Source organism: Sceloporus occidentalis, unplaced genomic scaffold, assembly GCF_023333645.1.
Source record: "Sceloporus occidentalis isolate IW3139 unplaced genomic scaffold, rSceOcc1.0.p SCAF_58, whole genome shotgun sequence".
NCBI classification, from domain to species: Eukaryota; Metazoa; Chordata; class Lepidosauria; order Squamata; family Phrynosomatidae; genus Sceloporus; species Sceloporus occidentalis.
This window is the reverse complement of record NW_028317038.1, coordinates 4,122,398-4,143,112: the sequence shown is the minus strand read 5'-3', so window position 1 is coordinate 4,143,112 and position 20,715 is coordinate 4,122,398. Positions and strand designations below refer to the sequence as shown.

Here is a 20,715-nt window from a genome sequence, read left to right as displayed (position 1 = left end):
ACCTTTGTGAAGTTCCTTCTGCGCCTAATGTTGATCCTCTTAGCTACTGGGATGAAAAGAAGAGTGTGTGGCCTGCACTCTCATGGGTTGCGCAGCAGCTACTATCATGTCCGCCAACCACTGTTCAAAGTGAGCGCGTGTTTTCTATGACTGGAAACATACTGAGTCCACAGCGCTCACGCATGGCACCTCATCTGATGGAGCAGATTGCCTTTCTTAAATTCAATCTGCCCAAGTTGGGTTACCCAGCTCTTAGCTTGGAAAGTAAATTTTTTTTCTCTGTAATGTTTAAGGTAGTTTCTCCCCCTGGTTGCACGTGTTTGTGGTGTGGCAACGTCTGCTACCTCCGCCGGTGTAGCCAATTTACGCTAGGGCCTAGTGTCTGAGTTCTGGAAGTCCGCTCCCAAATGCCATGGACAGACAGACTTTCATGCTTTGCCCTGGGGTGAAACAGGTGAGCGGGTCGTCAATTGCCCACTCATTCACCTTTTTCCTTTTCCAACGCTGCTGCTGGTGGTGGTGCCAGCATCTTTTGCCAGTTCGCTTCCTGGCTGAAATCATGCCTCAAATGTCCCTATTGGAGAGGGTAGTTTCTCCCCCTGGTTGCACTTGCTGCGGTGTGGCAATGCCTGCTACCTCCGCCGGTGTAGCCAATTTACGCTAGGGCCTAGTGTCTGAGTTCTGGAAGTCCGCTCCCAAACGCCAAGGACTGACAGTCTTCGGATGCTTTGCCCTGGGGTGAAACAGGTGAGCGGGTCGTCAATTGCCCACTCATTCACCTTTTCTAATGCTGCTGCTGCTGCTGGTGGTGGTGCCAGCGTCTCTTCTCTGCCAGTTCGCTTCCTGGTTAGTGTCATGCCTTAAATGTCCCTAATGGTAAGGGCAGTTTCTCCCCCCTGGTTGCACTTGCTGCGGTGTGGCAACGCCTGCTACCTCCGCCAGTGTAGCCAGCTTACGCTAGGGCCTTGTGTCTGAGCTCTGGAAGTCTGCTGCCAAACGTCTAAGACTGACAGTGTTTGGGTGCTTTGCCCTGGGGTGAAACAGGTGAGTGGGTCGCCAATTGCCCACTCATTCGCCTTTCCCAATTCTGCTGCTGCTGCTGGTGGTGCCAGCGTCTCTTCAATGCCAGTTCGCTTCCTGGCTAGTGTCATGCCTCAAATGTCCCTAATGGTAAGGGCAGTTTCTCCCCCCTGGTTGCACTTGCTGCGGTGTGGCAACGCCTGCTACCTCCGCCAGTGTAGCCAGCTTACGCTAGGGCCTTGTGTCTGAGCTCTGGAAGTCTGCTGCCAAACGTCTAAGACTGACAGTGTTTGGGTGCTTTGCCCTGGGGTGAAACAGGTGAGTGGGTCGCCAATTGCCCACTCATTTGCCTTTCCCAATTCTGCTGCTGCTGCTGCTGCTGGTGCCAGCGTCTCTTCAATGCCAGTTCGCTTCCTGGCTAGTGTCATGCCTCAAATGTCCCTAATGGTAAGGGCAGTTTCTCCCCCCTGGCTGCCTCTGTCTGCGGTGTGGCAACGCCTGCTACCTCCGCCAGAGTGGCCAGCTTACAATAGGGCCTAGTGTCTGAGCTCTGGAAGTCTGCTGCCAAACGTCTAAGACTGACAGTGTTTGGGTGCTTTGCCCTGGGGTGAAACAGGTGAGTGGGTCGCCAATTGCCCACTCATTCGCCTTTCCCATTTTTCAATGCTGCTGGTGGTGCTGGTGGTGGTGGTTGTGGTGGTGGTGCCAGCATCTCTTCTGTGCCAGTTCGCTTCCTGGCTAGAGTCATGCCCAAAATGTCCCTAATGGTAAGGGCAGTTTCTCCCCCCTGGCTGCCTCTGTCTGCGGTGTGGCAACGCCTGCTACCTCCGCCGGAGTGGCCAGCTTACGCTAGGGCCTAGTGTCTGAGCTCTGGAAGTCTGCTGCCAAACGTCTAAGACTGACAGTGTTTGGGTGCTTTGCCCTGGGGTGAAACAGGTGAGTGGGTCGCCAATTGCCCACTCATTCGCCTTTCCCATTTTTCAATGCTGCTGGTGGTGCTGGTGGTGGTGGTTGTGGTGGTGGTGCCAGCATCTCTTCTGTGCCAGTTCGCTTCCTGGCTAGAGTCATGCCCAAAATGTCCTTAATGGTAAGGGCAGTTTCTCCCCCCTGGCTGCGTCTGTTTGTGGTGTGGCAACGCCTGCTACCTCCGCTGGAGTGGCCAGCTTACGCTAGGGCCTAGTGTCTGAGCTCTGGAAGTCTGCTGCCAAACGTCTAAGACTGACAGTGTTTGGATGCTTTGCTCTGGGGTGAAACAGGTGAGTGGGTCGCCAATTGCCCACTCATTCGCCTTTTCCATTTCCTTTTCCATTTCCATTTCATTATTTTCCTTCTGATACACAACCAACCAACCAAACATAACACACACAATAACACAAATAACACAGTGACATAACACACAACACATATAACACACAGTGATAACACACATAACACACATAACACATACACGTACAATGCACAAATCACAAGGACCTTTCCTCTTGTTATTTGTCCTGGCCTTCACTTCTACACTCACTAGCATTAATGCTATAACTCACACTTCATACTATAACATTTTTCCATCCACATACCTGCCAACAGACCCAACTTTTTCAGGGACAGTCCTGCTTTTTTCCAGTCCTGTCCCATCTAATTTAGCTATCTAGGTATGCAAATACACGTTGGTAGTTATAGCTCGGTAGGTAGCACTAGTATAAACATTAAATAAATATAATAAAGTACTAAATAATAAATCTAACTTTAAAATACATTTAAATAAACCCCTTAATTTTTTAAAACCCATTAAAATTAAAATTAAATTATTATTTAGACATAATACATCTTTAACCAAACCAGTGCACTGCTACTAATCTTAAACATAACCGTACATTAACCCTAAGCTATTTTTTAGTTCTTGTCCAACATTTTTCCATCCGCATACCTGCCAACACACCCAAGATTTTGGTGGACAGTCCTGCTTTTTTCCAGTCCTGTCCAGTAAAAGTTGAGTTGTTGCAAAGTATGCCATTGTGAATAGGTAGCAAATGTTAGGCATGTATTACAAGTGGTCCAAAATCAATTTAAAAATGTAAAATAATCCCTATTCTTTTATTAAACATCTATGGATGTGTGATTGTGTATGATAAACGGAGGCCAAGTTCCTTGGAGCATTTGTCTCTAGGTCATTTTGTGTACAGTACACCTCAGTACGTGTGTGCAACTCTATTGGTCGTTTTGGCAGGGGGCTGGCCTGCCATCAACGAATGAAGTGCGTTCTGCAATTCACTCGTTGATGCCAGACCAGCCCCCTGCCGAAACGACCAATAGAGTTGCACACACGTTCCTTCACGGCAGCTGCTGCTGCTCCGATGTGTTGTTAACCCCGTATTAACCCCTGCTAGGCAACCGGGAAGGAAACGAAGATTAAACGAGCACGAAGAATGTCCGCGAATATTCGCCCGAAGAGAAGACAGGAACGGGCGAATATTCGCGGAATACGAAGGTTTTTTTCCCCCCGAAGACGAGCACGAAGACGAACACGAAGAGCCCCCTGGTGCCCAAGTCTATTTAATACCCGAATGGGTCACTATGAATATACTGTCATGCCCTTTGGACTATGCAATGCTCCCGCTGTGTTCCAGGAGTTTGTTAATGACATCTTTCACGATATCTCCCTTCAGTTTGTCATCGTATATTTGGATGATATCCTGATTCATTTCTCTGATATTCAGTTGCATCGACTTCACGTTCGCATCGTTCTGCAACGCCTGCGCCAGCATCGCCTATACGCCAAACTTGAGAAGTGCCAGTTCGAGGTTCCCCGCGTCTCCTTCCTGGGTTTCATCATTTCTGCCTCTGGCTTCGAAATGGATCCTGAGAAACTTTCGGCGATTTCGGATTGGCCTCAACTTCTTCAACGGTTTTTAGGTTTTGCGAATTATTACAGGAAATTCATTCAGAACTTTTCTAAAATCGTAGTTCCTCTCACCAACATGGCTAAGAAAGGTTCTGACTGCAAGAATTGGTCAAGGAAGGCTATCCAGGCCTTTGCCCACCTTAAGAAGGCCTTTGCTTCTGCCCCGATATTGTGTTATCCAGATGCCTCTAAGCCTTTTATTGTTGAGGTTGATGCCTGAAGTTGGAGTTGGGGTGGTTCTCTCTCAGAGGAAAGACTTCCACGACAAGCTTCATTAGTGCGCCTTTTTCTCAAAGAAATTTTCTCCTGCTGAAATGAATTATGATGTTGGTAACCGCAAACTTTTGGGTATTGTTATGGCTCTTCAGGAGTGGAGACATCTTCTGGAAGGGGCAAGAAATCCTATCACAATTCTAACTGACCACAAGAATCTGGAATACCTTAGTCATGCTAAAAGACTGAACCCTAGGCAAGCCAGGTGGTCGTTGTTCCTCTCCAGATTTCTGTTCGTCATTTCCTACCGGCCTGGATCTAAAAATGTCAAAGCGGATGCGTTATACAGTTTGTCTCCGACCGGGACACTAAGTCTGACCCTGTGCCTATCATTTCTCCATCTCAAATTGTTGCCTCAGTCTCCACTCACCTATTTTCTCCTTTGGTTTCCCGTATCCTCTCGGCCCCGTCCAAAGCTCCAGTCCACAGTAACTGGCCCATGGATACCCTGTTTGTGCCAGAGCGGGACAGGGATAAAATTATGTCCTTGGCACATGCGTCCCTGGCCACTAGTCATCCTAATCCTCAGCGTACCTTTCAGTTCCTTCGTAGACAGTTCTGGTGGCCTACCATGCAAACCGACTGCGTTGATTTTGTCGACGCTTGTACTTTGTGCGCTACTGCTAAAAGCTCTCATGCGAAGCCTTCAGGTTTACTTCAACCCTTGCCCGTGCCCTCCCGCCCATGGTCAACATTTAGCTATGGATTTTATTGTTGATCTTCCCCCTTCCCAGGGCTCTACCGTTATATGGGTGGTAGTCGACCGATTTTCCAAGTTGGCTCATTTTGTTCCCCTCCCTAAGTTACCCTCGGCTCCGGAGTTAGTCCCGGTGTTTGTTAATCATGTCGTTCGTCTGCATGGTATCCCACTTCAAATTGTGTCGGATCGGGGTGTGCAATTTGCGGCTCTGTTTTGGAATACCTTCTGTGCCTCTCTGGGTATTTCCCTAGCCTTTTCCTCTGCCTATCACCCCCAAACTAATGGTATCTCAGAAAGAACCAACCAAATTTTTACACCTTTTTATTAATGATCACCAGGATAATTGGGCATTACTTCTACCTTGGGCTGAATTTGCTAGGAATAATACGGTTCACGAGTCCTCCAAAATTTGTCCTTTTTTCTGTAATTATGGTTTTCACCCTTCTTCTTTGCCTTTTTCTTTTGCTGATTCTCAAGTTCCTGCCGTGGATCTGTATATGAAACACTTACCGTTAGTTTGATCAGCATCGCCGGTTAGGTCCCTCTTTTATGAACGGCGATAGGGTATGGCTTTCCACTAAGAACCTTAAGCTTAAAGTCCCTTCTATGAAACTTGCCCCTCGCTACATTGGCCCTTTTCGGGTTCGGCGCAAGATCAACCCGGTCGCTTATGAATTGGTTCTCCCCTCCTCCCTTAAGATTCCCAGGGTTTTTCACGTTTCCCTGCTCAAACCGCTCACCTGTAACCGATTCACCCGGTTGGCTCCCCGTCCTCGTCCTGTTGTCGTAGATTCCCAGGTTGAATATGAGGTGCGGTCTATTTTGGATTCCAAGAAGGTTGGGAATTCAGTTTCTTACCTGGTTCATTGGAAGGGGTATGGTCCTGAAGAGAGGTCTTGGGTTCGTGCTTGGGATTTACATGCTCCTGCATTGCTTCAAGCTTTTCATAGGAAATTCCGGCATAAACCAGGGATGTGTCGGCCTATGACCGGCCCTCAAGGGGGGGTAATGTCACTCCTCCGGCTCCTGATGCCGCCGGGAGGAGGACCGGCCGCGGTTCATGAACGCCGGCCGTTCGGGACGGCGGGCGGTCCTCCGCCCGCGGCACATGTGGTATTAGCGAGAGGAGGGTTGGCCGCGGGTCCCGGGAAACCATCTCCCCGGGCAATGGACAACCTTCCGCTGGAGGTACACGACAATCTGGGGAATCGGTCCGGCTCCTGGCTCGTCTGACTACTCGCTTAATGTATCGGATCCCTGGCTCGTCTGACTACCTGCATCGTGTTCCTGTTGCGTGCTGCGCCTTGCTGCTTTTGCTCAGTGCCTATCTCCAGCTGGCGGGAGGTTTTCCACTGTTGGCATCATCTAAGTCCTGGACTACTGTTGCCAGGAGCCCCTCTCTCAGCAGCAGTAGCTTGGGCAGAAGAACTTCTGCGGTGAAGACCTCCCTTAGAGACCAGCGTAATAGCGACAGTAGCATGTTGAAAAATCACATTTGCTATCTACTGAGCTGATATTTCGGGCGGTATGTCTTTAAATTTCCACAGTAAAAATACACCATATTGTAAGGATTAATAGAGGGGTGTGTGTGAGATATTTGTGCAGTGTAACTGTGTTGGTCCAATGGGGGAAAAATGCCAGTAGATAACTACGGTGCTGATTTTTTGGGGTGCTATATCTTTACATTTCCACAGTAAAATTACACCATATTGTAAGATATTATAGAGGGGTGTGTGTGTGAGATATATGCAGTGTAAATATATTGGTCCAACGGTGGAATTTTGTAAAATATGCAGAAATGTTAGAAAATTTAATTTGCTGGCTATGATCGGATAGTTACCGTTAATTTATTTAATAAAATTATATAATTTTGTAGGGAGATATATTTGTGTGAGAACTCTGCCTAATCAACTCAGAATTGTATCATTATATGATTATTTTCACGTTTGCAGTTCTTATACACCTTTTTCTAATCTAAACAAAAAAGCGTCTGATGGCATGACCACTGATTTGAAACTGTCTGATAGCTTGACTTCAGTGTCTCGAATGATATGTATTACTGCTCCGGGGCGTCAGATGTATCAATGTGTAATTATATTATATTTCATGATCATGGCTGTATGTTACATTGTCACGATCATTTCTATGACAGATCGTCATTCCCAACAGACATTGTGTAAATCCAACGTATAAGAAATGAAACTGATTCCAGCAATCGGTCTTTTCTTCAAGACATGCGATTATAAGCCGTTTAGAATTAAAAAATTGATCCAATTTTCATTGGCCAGTGCCACAAGAGGCGTGCGCGATGTAGGAAGAGTTGGATGCTGATTTGCTGTTGCTGGGAGATGTTAAGGAGGCTGGTAAAGGAGCGGTACTAGTTTTTGTGGTGTAAAATTCTGTCTGTTGCCACTGTCTCAAAAGGAAAAGCCGAAGGTTGTACTACCAGACTAATTAGGATGAATTGTCATCTGCTCGACATGATGATTCGTTGCGTATACCTGCTTCTATTAGGTCGACTAGTGTTTTTTGCCGATACGGCCTACGCATCTTCCCCGTCAAATTGCAGACTGAAAACAGTGACGGTATCTACGTTAAAGGCACTCAGGGAACGGGAGATGATGTGGAGCGGCGCTATTTCTTCACCACCTCCTAGCCCGGGAGATTCTCGACTTTCCCTTCAGATCCATAACGAGGCGCCGGGGAGTGTGTCAGTGAGGGACGATTTGCAGAACACTGAACCGCCTTTTTTTGCCCTGGGTAAGAAACAATATAGAAGGGTCGTTTACTGTGCTGTGGACGGAAAGAAGGAAAGTGAGGCATTATGTACTGATTTGAGGGTCAGAGATGCACGGTATCGTAGGGGTTTGCTGAGGTTTATTATCAAGAGCCGACATTGACAAGTTCCTCCATCAAGAAGGGCTGACCTGGCCCTGTTTAATGCATGATTAAATTTAAAAAAGAGATGGTAAGAAATTACTACACGTTCTGCTGTGCTAGCCAAGCTCTTCCCAACTTGGGTTGGCTTTATAATGTTTTGTGACGTCAAGGAGCCGAAATACAACTCTTTATTTAGTGAATAAATCCCTTCGAGGGTCATTCACTACAGCTTTTACGGAGAGTTGTTGTTCCAAGTCCTTGACATAAGTATGCATTGTAAAGGTCCAATCACTGAATTAATGTGCAGGCACAATTTAGCCGACCCTATATAATGCATAGTTAAATCATTTCATTAATCTCATGAAAGTCTCCTTTGTTGGGCAGGGCCAGCCAAACCCAACTGAAACATTACCTTTAGTGAATTAGACCCTTTTGTGCAGCATTCTCCTATGATGCAAGAGTGGCAATCCTTACTATAGTGGGTCCCAAAATGAGAAAATAGGAAAATTTTAATTTAATTTAAATAACTTTCGTAGGAAGCAAATAGTGGCATTTAAGTGGGACCAGAATGCACAGTACATAAAATAAGGATCTTGCACTTTGGTTAGGCCTATCTTTGTACAGTAGTATGATCTGATGTACATACTACTACATAATAATCATAATACACAACAGTACCCCCACATGACTGACAAAATGCGATTTTAGTGTGATTCTGTCCTGCACTTAGTTGTGGAAAAGAGTATGATGTAAAATCTTATTATTGTACTTTGGCTTCTTTAACAGATTGTGTATTGGATGAGAATGATGTTGGTTGATTATGGTTCCCTAGGCATAACATGGTTCTCATCAGGGCCGGACTGGCCCACCGGTATACCGGGAAATTTCCCGGTGGGCCGGAAGGTCCGTGGGCTGGGCGGCCGGCAGACTTACCATGAAGACAGCCGCTGAGCGGCTGCAAATGGCAATGAACGCCTCCCTCGGTGCCAGGGGCGGGCTGGGCAGGGGGGCAATTGCCCTCCAGGCTTCCCGAAATCTAACCAAAGCGGCCGCTGGGTGCTGATGTGGCCGGCCGGCATCAGCACCCAGCAGCCGTGTGCGATGGCCGTCTAGTGATGGGAGCAGTGTGAGGGGTGAAAGCTCCGCCCCCTCGCACTGACCTTTCACCCCTCACGCTGCTCCCATCACTATGCGGCCATCAGATTGCTGGGAATGTAATCTGAACGGCCGGTGCGTGCTGATGCCGCCGGCCGGCCGGCTCTGCTTTAATACTTTTTTTTTACTTTATATGGCAAGCCGATCCAGCTTACCATATAAATTAAAAAAAAAGTGTTAAAGTAGCTCCGGCCGGCGGCATCAGCACGCACCGGCCGGTTAGATTACATTCCCAGCAGTCTGATGGCTGCATAGTGATGGGAGCAGCGTGAGGTGGAAGCTCCGCCCCCTCGCACTCAGACTGCTGCAGCACCGGATGTCAGGTCAGTGGCATCCTGTCAGCATAGAGGAGAACAGTGTGCAGCTACCAGGAAGTCAAGAGAAGTAGAAGGTGAGTAAAATAATGTATTTTTTGTACTGTATAATGTTTTTTGTATTTGTTAAAAACAAAAAAAAATCGGCATGTGTGTGTATGTAAGTGTGTCCCCCTATATGCTCCTCTGCCTCCAGAAATGCCTTATACCCCCCTATATGCCACTCTGTCCCATGATATGCCTTTTAAACCCCTATATGCCAGAGTTGCATATAGGGGTATAAGGCATTTCTGGATGCAGAGTGACATATAGGGGGTCAAAAGGCATATCTGGAGGCAGAGTGGGATAAAGGGGGTTAAAAGGTATATCATGGGGCAGAGGAGCATATAGGAGGGTATAAAGCATATCGGGGAGGCAGAGTGGCATATAGAGGGCATAAGGCTTTTCTGGAGGCAGAGTGCCCCATGATATGCCTTTTAACCCCCTTCATGCCACTCTGCCTCCAGAAAGGCCTTATACCCCCTATATGCCACTCTGTCCCATGATATGCCTTTTAACCCCCTATATGGCAGAGTGGCATATAGGGGGTTAGAAGGCATATCATGGGACAGAGTGGCATATAGGGGTATAAGGCATTTCTGGATGCAGAGTGAGGGTATAAAGAGAGGGTATAAAGCATATCAGGGAGGCAGAGTGGCATATAGTGGGGCATAAGGCTTTTCTGGAGGCAGAGTGCCCCATGATATGCCTTTTAACCCCCTATATGGCAGAGTGGCATATAGGGGGTTAGAAGGCATATCATGGGACAGAGTGGCATATAGGGGGTATAAGGCATTTCTGGAGGCAGAGTGGCATATAGGGGGTTAGAAGGCATATCAGGGGGGCAGAGTGGCAAGCCTGGGGGCAGAGGTGCATAACTCGGGGGTAGGTTGTCAAATGAAAGGAAATAAAAACCAAATATGTCTCAATCATAGCTTTTATTAAATATGGAAAAAAATAGTCTACATGAATTAATAAAGAAATAAAAGTTTCTTACCAGAATATCGTGAAGAATAATGTGATCAGTGTTTTGTTCCACTAAATAAAATGGAACTCTTTCATCTAAAAATGTTCGCAGTAGTAAATGTTTTGATCCTGTTATGTGTAATGTATTTAATTTATTAGGGCCTTTTAACACTTTTGCTTTCTGGCATTTTAATACAAATAATGAGATAAAAAGAATTGCACATAGTGTGACTCGGGTATGTATAAGGGGTGCGTGTGGGTATAAGAGCTTCACCGTGAGATAAACTATATGGGGCTGGTCTCCAAATTTTTCCAGGGCTGCTTTTCAGTCCCAGTCCGGCCCTGGTTCTCATGGCCCTCTCTTCCCTAAAACCTGCGTAGCTTTTATGTGGGCATTAAGTTCATGTGTACATCTCTTGTTTGAAATGAGATTGTATTTTCATCTGAGCTGTCATCTCAGCCCATTGCCTTCAGATTGATAAAAAGGATATTTTCAGTTTACCAACCATTTCACATATAAATTAATTTATCATACCAAATGTTTTTCTCTCAACTAAGACAATTTAACCCAGGGGCGTACCTAGAATATTTGGCACCTTCTATTTTGCATAGCTTCTATCATTAGGCAAACATTGCAGGGGTACAACATACCTGTTAATATATACTGAAGCAGACATTGACGGGGGTACAGCATAACACCTATTACTATATACTGAGGCAGACATTGACTGTGGTACAGCAAGACTGCTATCATTATATACTGAGGCAAACATTGACAGTGGTACTGCATAACTGCTATCATATACTGAGGCAAACATTGACGGTGGTACAGCGTAACTGCTATTATATACTGAGGCAAACATTGACCGTGGTACAGCATAACTGTTATCATTATATACTGAGGCACACATTGACGGTGGTACAGCATAACACCTATCACTATATACTGAGGCAAACATTGACAGTGGTAGAGCATAACGCCTATCACTTTATACTGAGGCAAACATTCACGGTGGTACAGCATAATGGGGGAGAGTGTATGAATGACTATATGTGAATGAGGGAATTAATGTTTGTGATGAGTGAATATGCATGCAATAACATGGATGTGTAAGTAGGGGGGCAGGGCATAGGGAGTGCATGTATTGACTGCTTGTGCATCATAGAAGTGTCATTGCTATATTAAATATATATGATTACTAACAGCAATCAAACTCATATCATTCTCAGGCATACCCAGATCCCAGCATGTATTGGCTGCCTGGGCATGATAGTAGTCAGTGTGATTGAATGACACCACGTATATGAAATGTGGGCATAGGCTTGTGGGATAGGATGACACTCCTATCATGCCTGGGCATTATAGGAGTTTAATTGCAGTTATTAATCATTTCTATTTATATATATAATATATATTATATAAAACTGCTGTTTGAGTTTATTATTATTATGTTATTTATTTTTTTGTCCAATTTTAGTGTGTTACTTATATTTATTAAAAGGGTGTCATTTTCGGTTTCCGGCAGTGGGTGCGGTTTCAGTGTTATGCACCGGGATATGACATGAAATCCCGACGCACAGCATCAGATGCCGCGTGCATCACGAGGGAGCAGGATCGGAGGTCTGCATTAACAGTTCTCCATCTCCCTTGATTGTCTTTAAGCCAGTTAGAGGGAGATCTTTGATCTCCCCAACCGAGCCTGTTCCTCTAGCGGCAGACATTACGGTCCATCTCTGGAGGGGTGGTGGCACCCCCTGATGAGCGGCACCTGGCGCGGACCGCCCGCCCCCGCTACATAAGCTACTGATTTAACCACTGCATGATGTCAAAGGTTCCTTTTGAATTTCATCTTTGCCCATTTTGGAACTGACCACCTTACTGAAGCATTAGGAAGATTTCTGTTCCATGTATACCATTTTTTCACATAAAACCACACACATATAGCTCCTATTCATTTTTATTATAACAGTGGAAATAGAAACATCTGCATTTGTACGCATCCTTCACACTGGTATAAGGTATGGAGAACTGGCTTGTTTTTGGGAGAACTGGCTTGTTTTTGGGATAACTTATTATTTCTTGTTGGTACAGAGTTTTGCACAGTTCACTGTGTCTATATCACCACCTGCAATATATCTTAGAACTTTTTGTTCAGGCTCTAACACCATGCATTAAATGTATGGCTAAATATGCTGGCTGTGTGGTTAAGATATACTGCTGTGTGCTGGTATGTTCTTTGTGGATGCAAAGACTAATAGAGTGATATACTTGTTTGAGCAAATAAAAAATAGCTGTGATATAAACAGCCCTATACGGCTGATTACAAACACTACACTGTGTATATTTTCACATGTAGCTGAAGACTGTTGCATATTAATGAGTTACATGGTGAAAGCTTACATTATAAATATTTTTAAGTATTCAGTAGCCGCTCATGTTATATTAGTTCTGTTTTTTCTCTCTTCATCTTCCTGTGGTCAGTTATGTCGCTTGGAACCTCCATTTGTGCAATTTTAGCCTAAAAGACATAGGATCAGGGGCTTAACTAGAAACCACCGGGGCCTGATGCAAAAACTCCCCCTGGGCCCCTAACTTCAACAGCTAGCCAGCGCCTTCTTTGCCCCTTGTCCCCTCCTTCCAGCATAAAACATTTGTAAACATACAAATTACACACGCTCATACTCACTGACACACACTCCATCTCATCCCACTTACACATCCATGCTCACGCACACAGAAAAGTACACATTCCATGCTCACACACACACAAGCACACACCCATGCTCACACACAAGTACACATCCATGCTTACATACATAAGCGTGACCCTGGATACGCTCCTGTCTCCCCGTGCCGGTTCAAAATAGTTTAGAAAGGACCCTTCCAACCTGGATCGGTGCAGTACTACTGCCAGGTCATATAATATGTGTAACACAACCTATATTGAATATTTAATAAATATAACATGTATTTAAAAAATACATAGATAAACATCTTCATATAGACATGCTAATAAAAAATACTGAAAAATAATAATGTTGATGAAACTTACAAGTGATCTTATAGCAATACTTTTGTATTTTTTCTTTACATTTTTATCTAATTAATTGCTATATGATCATTGATTAATGACACTTTAGGTGACTGATCATTGATTAGTCTCACCCATCAAAACCAGTGACCTACTCAGATCATCCCTATCACTAACTCTAACTATGCACTGACTGTAACTTGACACCAACATCTAACTGTACATAACACTATCTACTAACACTACCCCTTATGCTAACCACCTAGCCTAACAGCTAGACATAATCACAAAACTGATACACAAAAACAAAAAGAAAATCTGTGTAAAAAAACCCAAAAAAGCGTCTAGCGTTCATCCTGATACATGAAAAAATGTGAAACGGTAAAAGAAAAAAGTTTAATATCTATATTGCATTAGATTTGTGGTTGTGGCTGCCCATCTAGAAAAGTAAGGAGAGTGTCTTTGAACTCTGCAGGCGATGTCCTTTCTGGGTATATGGGGGTTATTTTGAAGTTTAGGGGTAGTTTTACCTCCAAATCATGACTTGGACCTTAGTGGTTAAGCTGTAAACAGTGAAACCCTTTTGCACTGTCATGATTTGGGGTGCCTTGCGACTATGTAATGCTGACATACCACACATATGTGGTTCCTTTCCAGAATCTGCATAAGGACTCAGCCTGGACTGCCTCAAGCTCCTGTTATGGCACAAAAGGTGTCCGGATTATGTAATATCGATACTGTGACAAACCCTGTAGCATGAGGGCCATAAATGTCACAGCACAGTCCTCTAGGGCAATCAGAGTCGGGAACACCAGCTTGTAACAAAACAGAGCTTTATTTTTAAATCCTGCAGATCCTGCAGACCTCTAGCCTCCTGGAAAAGCCGGCATGGATTTTCCACAGAATAAGGGAACGGAGCATTGGCCAACCTGTAACGGGTTCACCAAGAGAGCTGTAGTAACTCCCTGAGATCACCCAGTATCCTCCTGTTGTCCCCGGAATAATTTCCAGCACCAGCCAGCATGCACAGCTTGGTACCCTGCTGTGTGTACCCAATAAGTAGACACAACTACCTTGAATTGAGTACAGCAGGAATGAACAGTTTATTGTTGTAAAACATAGACTCATATATCCACAAAACTGCATTAACATAAATTAACAGATACATGTATTCAACCCAACCTTTAATTCCCCTGGCAGCAACCCTATTGATGGGATTAATTAACCCCTTCGTGACAAAGGCTGATTTTACTTTTTGTACCCTTCGTGACAATGGCCGTTTTAACATTTCTGCGCTGCTCGTGTTTAGTTGTAATTTTCTTCTTTCCCGTTTACTGAACCCACACACATTAGATATTGTTTTTTTCAGGACAAGAAGGGCTTTCTTTAGATGACATTGTTTTGATTGTATCATATTAATTACCATTAAAAAAAGTATAAAATATGGTGAAAAATTTAGAAAAAAATGACTGTTTCTAACTTTTAGTTGAAAAATCTTTTACTCATCTATAAAAGGTAATGAAAAAACCTGCTAAATAGATTCTACTATTTGTCCTGAGTTTAGAAATACCCAATGTTTTTATGTTTTTTTGCTTTTTTCTACACATTATGAGTACAGGTAGCGTTTTGCTATTTCAAAGCCATTTTTTCCAAATCTGGTAATTCTTCCCCCCATGTGCCATTTCGGGTATCTTTGAAGCCGGCCAATACAATTTACCCCATCAAGTCATATATTTTTGAAAACTAGACAGCCCAAGGTATTCCAAATGATAGTATTTTAACCCTTTCCAAGCACTAATTCTACCATCAGCCTTTGTCAAACTTTATGGTAGTCATTTTTTTTTCATTTGTTTTTTCACACACATTTTAGTTTAGGTATGAATAAACAGGTTCTGGTATATGTCACTATCATAAAACACCCCAATATGTGTTTAGCAACATATCCTGAGTACAGCGATACCTCACATGAATGATTTTGCCTGGCTGTTTGGGGGCAAAAGGGCCACATTTGGGGCATGCGCATTTTCAATGTTGAACTTTGGCATTTGGGGATCCACTGCCCATGCCCTATTTGGTACATCTTTGAGCCGGGGCATTTCAGTGTGCCCAACAAAACCATATATTTTTGAAAACTAGACACCCCAAGGTATTTCAAATGCTAGTATTTGAACTCTTTCCATGCACCATATCTACCACCAGTCTTTGTCAAACTTTGTGGTAGTCATTTTTTTGCATTTGTTTTGTTACACACATTTTACTTCAGGTATGAATTAAAAAGTTCTCGTATATGTCACTATCACAAAACACCCCAATATGTGTTCAGCAACATCTCATTTGGGGGGAACTAAAAGGCCACATTTGGTACGTGTGCATTTTTCTAATTGGAAATTAGATGTGTGGCCATCCTTCCCCCTGTGTTAATTGGGACATTGTTGAATCCGGCCAATTCAATTTACCCCATCACATCGTACATTTTTAAAAAGTAGACACCCCATGGGCATTTAATATGCCAGTATTTTAACTCTTTCCATGCGAGAATTGTTTTAAGCTAATGTGCTAATTTTAGGACTTGCTCACAAAAATATATTTTTTATATATATATTTTAATTTTTTTTGCCTTTTTTAACATTTTTAACATTTTTTTTTCAACTTGAAGGTTCCCCTGATAGTGACATCAGAGGGAAATTATTTTTACATTTTACTGGTTTTTTACTATTTTTTTTCTAATTATTATTAATTTTATTTTATTTTTAATTTATTTTTTCTAATCACACTGTGATTAGAAAGCTGGGCTCCATTGTCTTGCATGGTTGAATGTAGTACCTGTATTCAACCTGCAAGTGGAGCCAGAGTTCTCTAGAGGGTCTGGAGACCGTCTAGCGAACCTTTTCATCTTTATTATTTTTTTTCCCGGGCCGCCGCCATCTTGCTGATGGCGAAGATCACCGGCAGCTGCGGCTGTGACCGCTCTCCGGAGCGGTCACAGTCCATCAAGAGGTAAGTGTTTGGTGTCGCTGGATGCCTCCTGATCGAGGCATTACAGCGACACCATTTAAGTTTAGGAGGTGATCGTTGATCGCCTCCTAAACGCTTTTAAAACGGGGAGGGGCCAGACATGGCCCCTGATTCCGATCATGGCGTTGCTGAATGCCTCGAGGTCGAGGCATTACAGCAACGCCATTTGGGTAAAAAAATCGATCACGGATCGATTTTTTTTTTACCCGTTTTAAATGACGGTCCTGGCACGTCATTTGTCGTTAACGACATGTTTTTCCGTGACGTGCCCGGACCGGCAATTGTCATCAAGGGGTTAAACAATGGACAGGGCCGGCCCTACAATGGAGCCGAGTGGGGCAACTTTTTGGGGTTGCCGCCCCAAGCGTTTTTTGTTTTTTTTGAAGCGGAGGAGAGAGAGGGGCGCAGAGTGGTTTTCGCCTACCCGCTCGGCGCCCCTCTCTCTCCTCTGCGAGCCCTCTAGCTCGGTGCCGGCTTGTAATGCCGAGCGCCGGAAGTGGCGTCAATTTCCGGCGCTCAGCATAACAAGCCGGCACCGTGGCAGAGCAGGGAGACTCGCCGCAGGACTGTTTAAAGGTAAGTACAAAGGGGGGGGGGTAGATAATGGCGTCGGGGAAGTTTGAAATGCCGCCCCCCACCCCGGCGTCGGCAGGGGGGGCGGCATTTTAAACTTCGCCCCAGGCGGCATTAAGTCTTGGGCCGGCCCTGACAATGGAGTTCCTGCCTGTGCTATCTTTGTTTGACAGCCAGGCTGGAGCCATCTCTGAGTACCTTGGGGCCATGTATGACAAGTCATTCTGTCACATGTTTCCCCTTTTAAAAAGAAGAATGAACTGGGGCCAGATGCCAACCAGGTCTGCAACCAGTTCAGTCGGGGAGCACAGCTCCGTTGCTCCTAGAGTTGTGAATGCAGGAGGCTGGCAAGAGGCACCTCTCCCACTAACCAGTACTGGGGTGCACTTAGAGACTGGGGAGTTCGGGTCCCAGACGAGGACAACAGTCCCACTCTTTTTTCTGGGGGAGACTGACGTCTGATAAGACCCCACACGGTTTGACACAGAAGTCAATCTATATATCTGGACCACCAAATTGGTACTTGTGACGGGACCGACCTGTACCCTGACTGGGTACTCCTGCCAAAGTTTGCTTCCTCCTGCCGGGACACCAACAATTAACCCCTTCCGCGCCAGGCAGAACCAGCATTGTAGATAGAAGGGGGGAACGTCGCTGCACCGGGGCTGTGTTGGCACTGTGGCTATCCGAAGCTTAACTACACAGCGTGGCTATTGTCCTGAAAAGGACAATAAAAGATCATAGCAGCCCACCCCAAGCATCAGGCAACACTCATGTTGAGGTGAAAACAGGACTCCTTTTATTAAAACCAAATACAGAGATATATATACACAAGTAAGAAAAGGGGCGAGACAAATATCACATGATCTAATTATTATGTCAGAAAGGAAGTAATTAAGTCAAATCCTGCAACACAATATCCGGGAGAAGGACAGAATGACATGAGACATAAATAATTACATTAGTTCGGGACGTAGACATGGAATGATGATAGACATATAACTGGCTTGAGAGAGACAATGGCCAGGACACAGAGATAACAGGAGCTCACAGGATTAACAGCTACCTGTTGTGTAATTGATGATTAGGTATGCAGCAGTGACACCTAGTCATACCTACAAGACAAGGGCTAACTCACACAACACTTCACACCTATACAATCAACAATGCAAAGACAATCAGCCTTCTTCCTACAACAGGATGTTCATCTGACATTACAGTTTTGAGACTCTGAGTATTAAAACACGGGGAAAATCAGTAGATGCCAGCAGGTGAGCTGGGGGATCTGGCTGGGACATGCAGGGGGGGGTCTCGGTCAGTTTCTGGGCCATATTGCGGGGGACAGGGCAAAGTGTCTGGGATGAGGGAAGGGAGCGGGCAGAGGCTGTTTGTGCTTCTGGTGAGCGCACAATATTCACAGGATCCACCTCCTCTGGGCCACACTGCTGAGCACGGTCAAAGAGTTCTCGGTAGGTGTGACGGAAGCCTCCATCACTGGGGCCACTGGAGAAGCCTGACTGCCAGCCTCCTCCCTATTGACTATGGGCCCTGGGTTTGTAGAGACTTCTGTGGCTACCCCCAGCAGTATCATCTCATCACTGGCTGAGGGGATTATCTCCGGCAGACAGCCAGGATCTGCCACCAGGGAGTGACCACCATTCTTTGATGTTTAATGTTGTATAAATCAGTCTCCCCCCTATTGTATTGTTAATCCCGTTACTGCCCCTGTTGTCTCTGAGAGGCAGATTAAGGGGGAGGTTTGTGTCCCAATATCTTGTTTTATGTTAATGTGTGTTTTGCTGGATATATCCAGCTCTGTGTGTCTAAAATAAATCAGTTTTCGTTTGGTTTTACCCTACACTGAGTTTCGGCTAGTGACTGGGGAACCGGGGAAAGTGTGTTGTCCCAGGCTAAGGGAGCACAAGACAGCGGAGGTAGTCGGTCGGACTAGCCAGCTCCGTGACAGTAGGCCTGCTCCAGGATCCATTCTTGGTAAACCAAATAATCGAAATCAGCCCACAAGTCGGGAAGGTAACAGGGCACATGTGCAAGAATCCCTTCCCTGAACTCCCGGATCTCCTCGCACCGATATTTTGATGGGCTCCCGAATTCTCGGTCCTCCTGTAGGCTTTCAATTATCAATCCCGGGCCGCCAAAGTCATCCCCCCCCTGGCAGGTAGTCATCTTTCAGCTCTGGACACCACTGTGCGGCCTGCCAATACAGGGCCCTGTTTAAGTAGCGATGCAAATGCGGCATTGTAAAATGCAATTGTATTGATGAGTTCCGCGAGAGCGAATAAAATAACAAAGTGGCCCTCTTTCACATTTTGAAATGTTGGGAGGTGCCACCAACCTAATGCTTAACCAATACAAAAGACGCTCAGCAATAGAATAAATGAGTGCAGTTTTATTCCAAACGTGTAGAGACATTTCAACCTGCTCAGGGGTTTTTATCAAGCCTTCATAAAAACCCCTGAGCAGGTTGAAATGTTCCCGCACATTTGGAATAAATCTGCAGCAATTTATCCTGTTGCTAAGCGTCTTTTGAATTTTTTTAACCGTTTGTGGGGATTTGGTGGAGTCCTGCTCGTGCAATAAGGAACCTTCGTTGTTTTTGCGTCTGCCCTCTTTACCAACCTAATGCTCACTCTTGTTTTTGCCGCATTCGTTTTTGGGCAACAAATTTTGTTTCCCAGCTGTTCGGCTTGGAATTAGGTGTCATTTTTTTATTTGGGAACAACCTTAGGTGGCGTTCCCAAAGTAGGAGGTCCCAGAATCCTTTTGGGCTCGCCTTTCACCTACAACAGCACCATCTCAGGGTTAAGGAAGATATTTACACTCGGTTTTGCACAGAGTAAGGAAGGACATTGAGCTGCATATATATATATATATATATATATATATATATATATATATATAATATATATATATATATATATATATATATATATATCACCAATATGTATTTATTAATAAAGAATAATATATGCTATGATAGAAAGATGATAAAAAAGTAACTTGTCCACAAAGTTACAGGTTTGGCTGCTAGCATAAATGGGCAGCTGTCTTAAACTACTCATGTCAAAGTAAATGTGAAAAACAGTACTTGTATGGTAGTGAAGAATATAGAAAATAGGGTACTTCCCTTCTTGCCGGGTATACAGCTGCAACCCTATGCAACACTCTCCAGGTGTTGAAATTTTGCAAACGGATTCTACTTAGGGGTGCTCGTATAAACCGATCAAAAAATATATAAAAGAAAACACAAAAAAAACAGTGAAGAGGTCAATGTACCACCTTATGTCTGATCAAAAAATCTCCCATTACACTCACAATGCGAAACGAGTTGAGGAACTTTTTATCAGTATTTATTAATCTTTTTAAAAACTATATTTTATCTATTTTTTAATGATTTCGGGACTTTAATACATATTTTTAAATATTAATTTTTTTCGGAGTATTTATTTATAATCATGTATAAAAATTGTCCCTTATAAATATACAATAATCTTTTATATATCGGGCTTGGTCCCATAATAAATTGTGCTACAAATGAACCCTTTGATGAGACGGTTTTAGTGGTGTAATAAGACTTTCCACCAACCCCTCACTGCACCTGCACTTTACATCTACCTGGAAACGTTACATCCCATCTGGACAAACATCAGAAAAACCAGTCCATGGACCTAGGAAAGTCAGAGTGTGGAGTTGTGGATGTATATCGAACAGCAACCACACCTGGACACACAGCGGATTTACATACATGTTCAGTATGTCCATCTAATTGTAAGTGCATCTCACCTCCTTCATTCTCTTGTTACCGTCCCATGGTGTTCGTTTTCTGTGTTTGTG

General features: G+C 44.5%; 1 protein-coding gene across 1 annotated transcript in view; it reads left to right on the top strand.

Moving 5' to 3' along the window:
• The first annotated feature begins 7,369 nt into the window (after positions 1 to 7,369).
• LOC149287625 (astrotactin-2-like) overlaps positions 7,370 to 20,715 on the top strand; it is a 782,689-nt gene continuing 769,343 nt past the window's right edge. The window contains exon 1 of the mRNA XM_089492656.1: positions 7,370 to 7,649. Coding sequence (XP_089348782.1) covers positions 7,370 to 7,649 — 280 coding nt within the window. The remainder of the gene's footprint in view (positions 7,650 to 20,715) is intronic.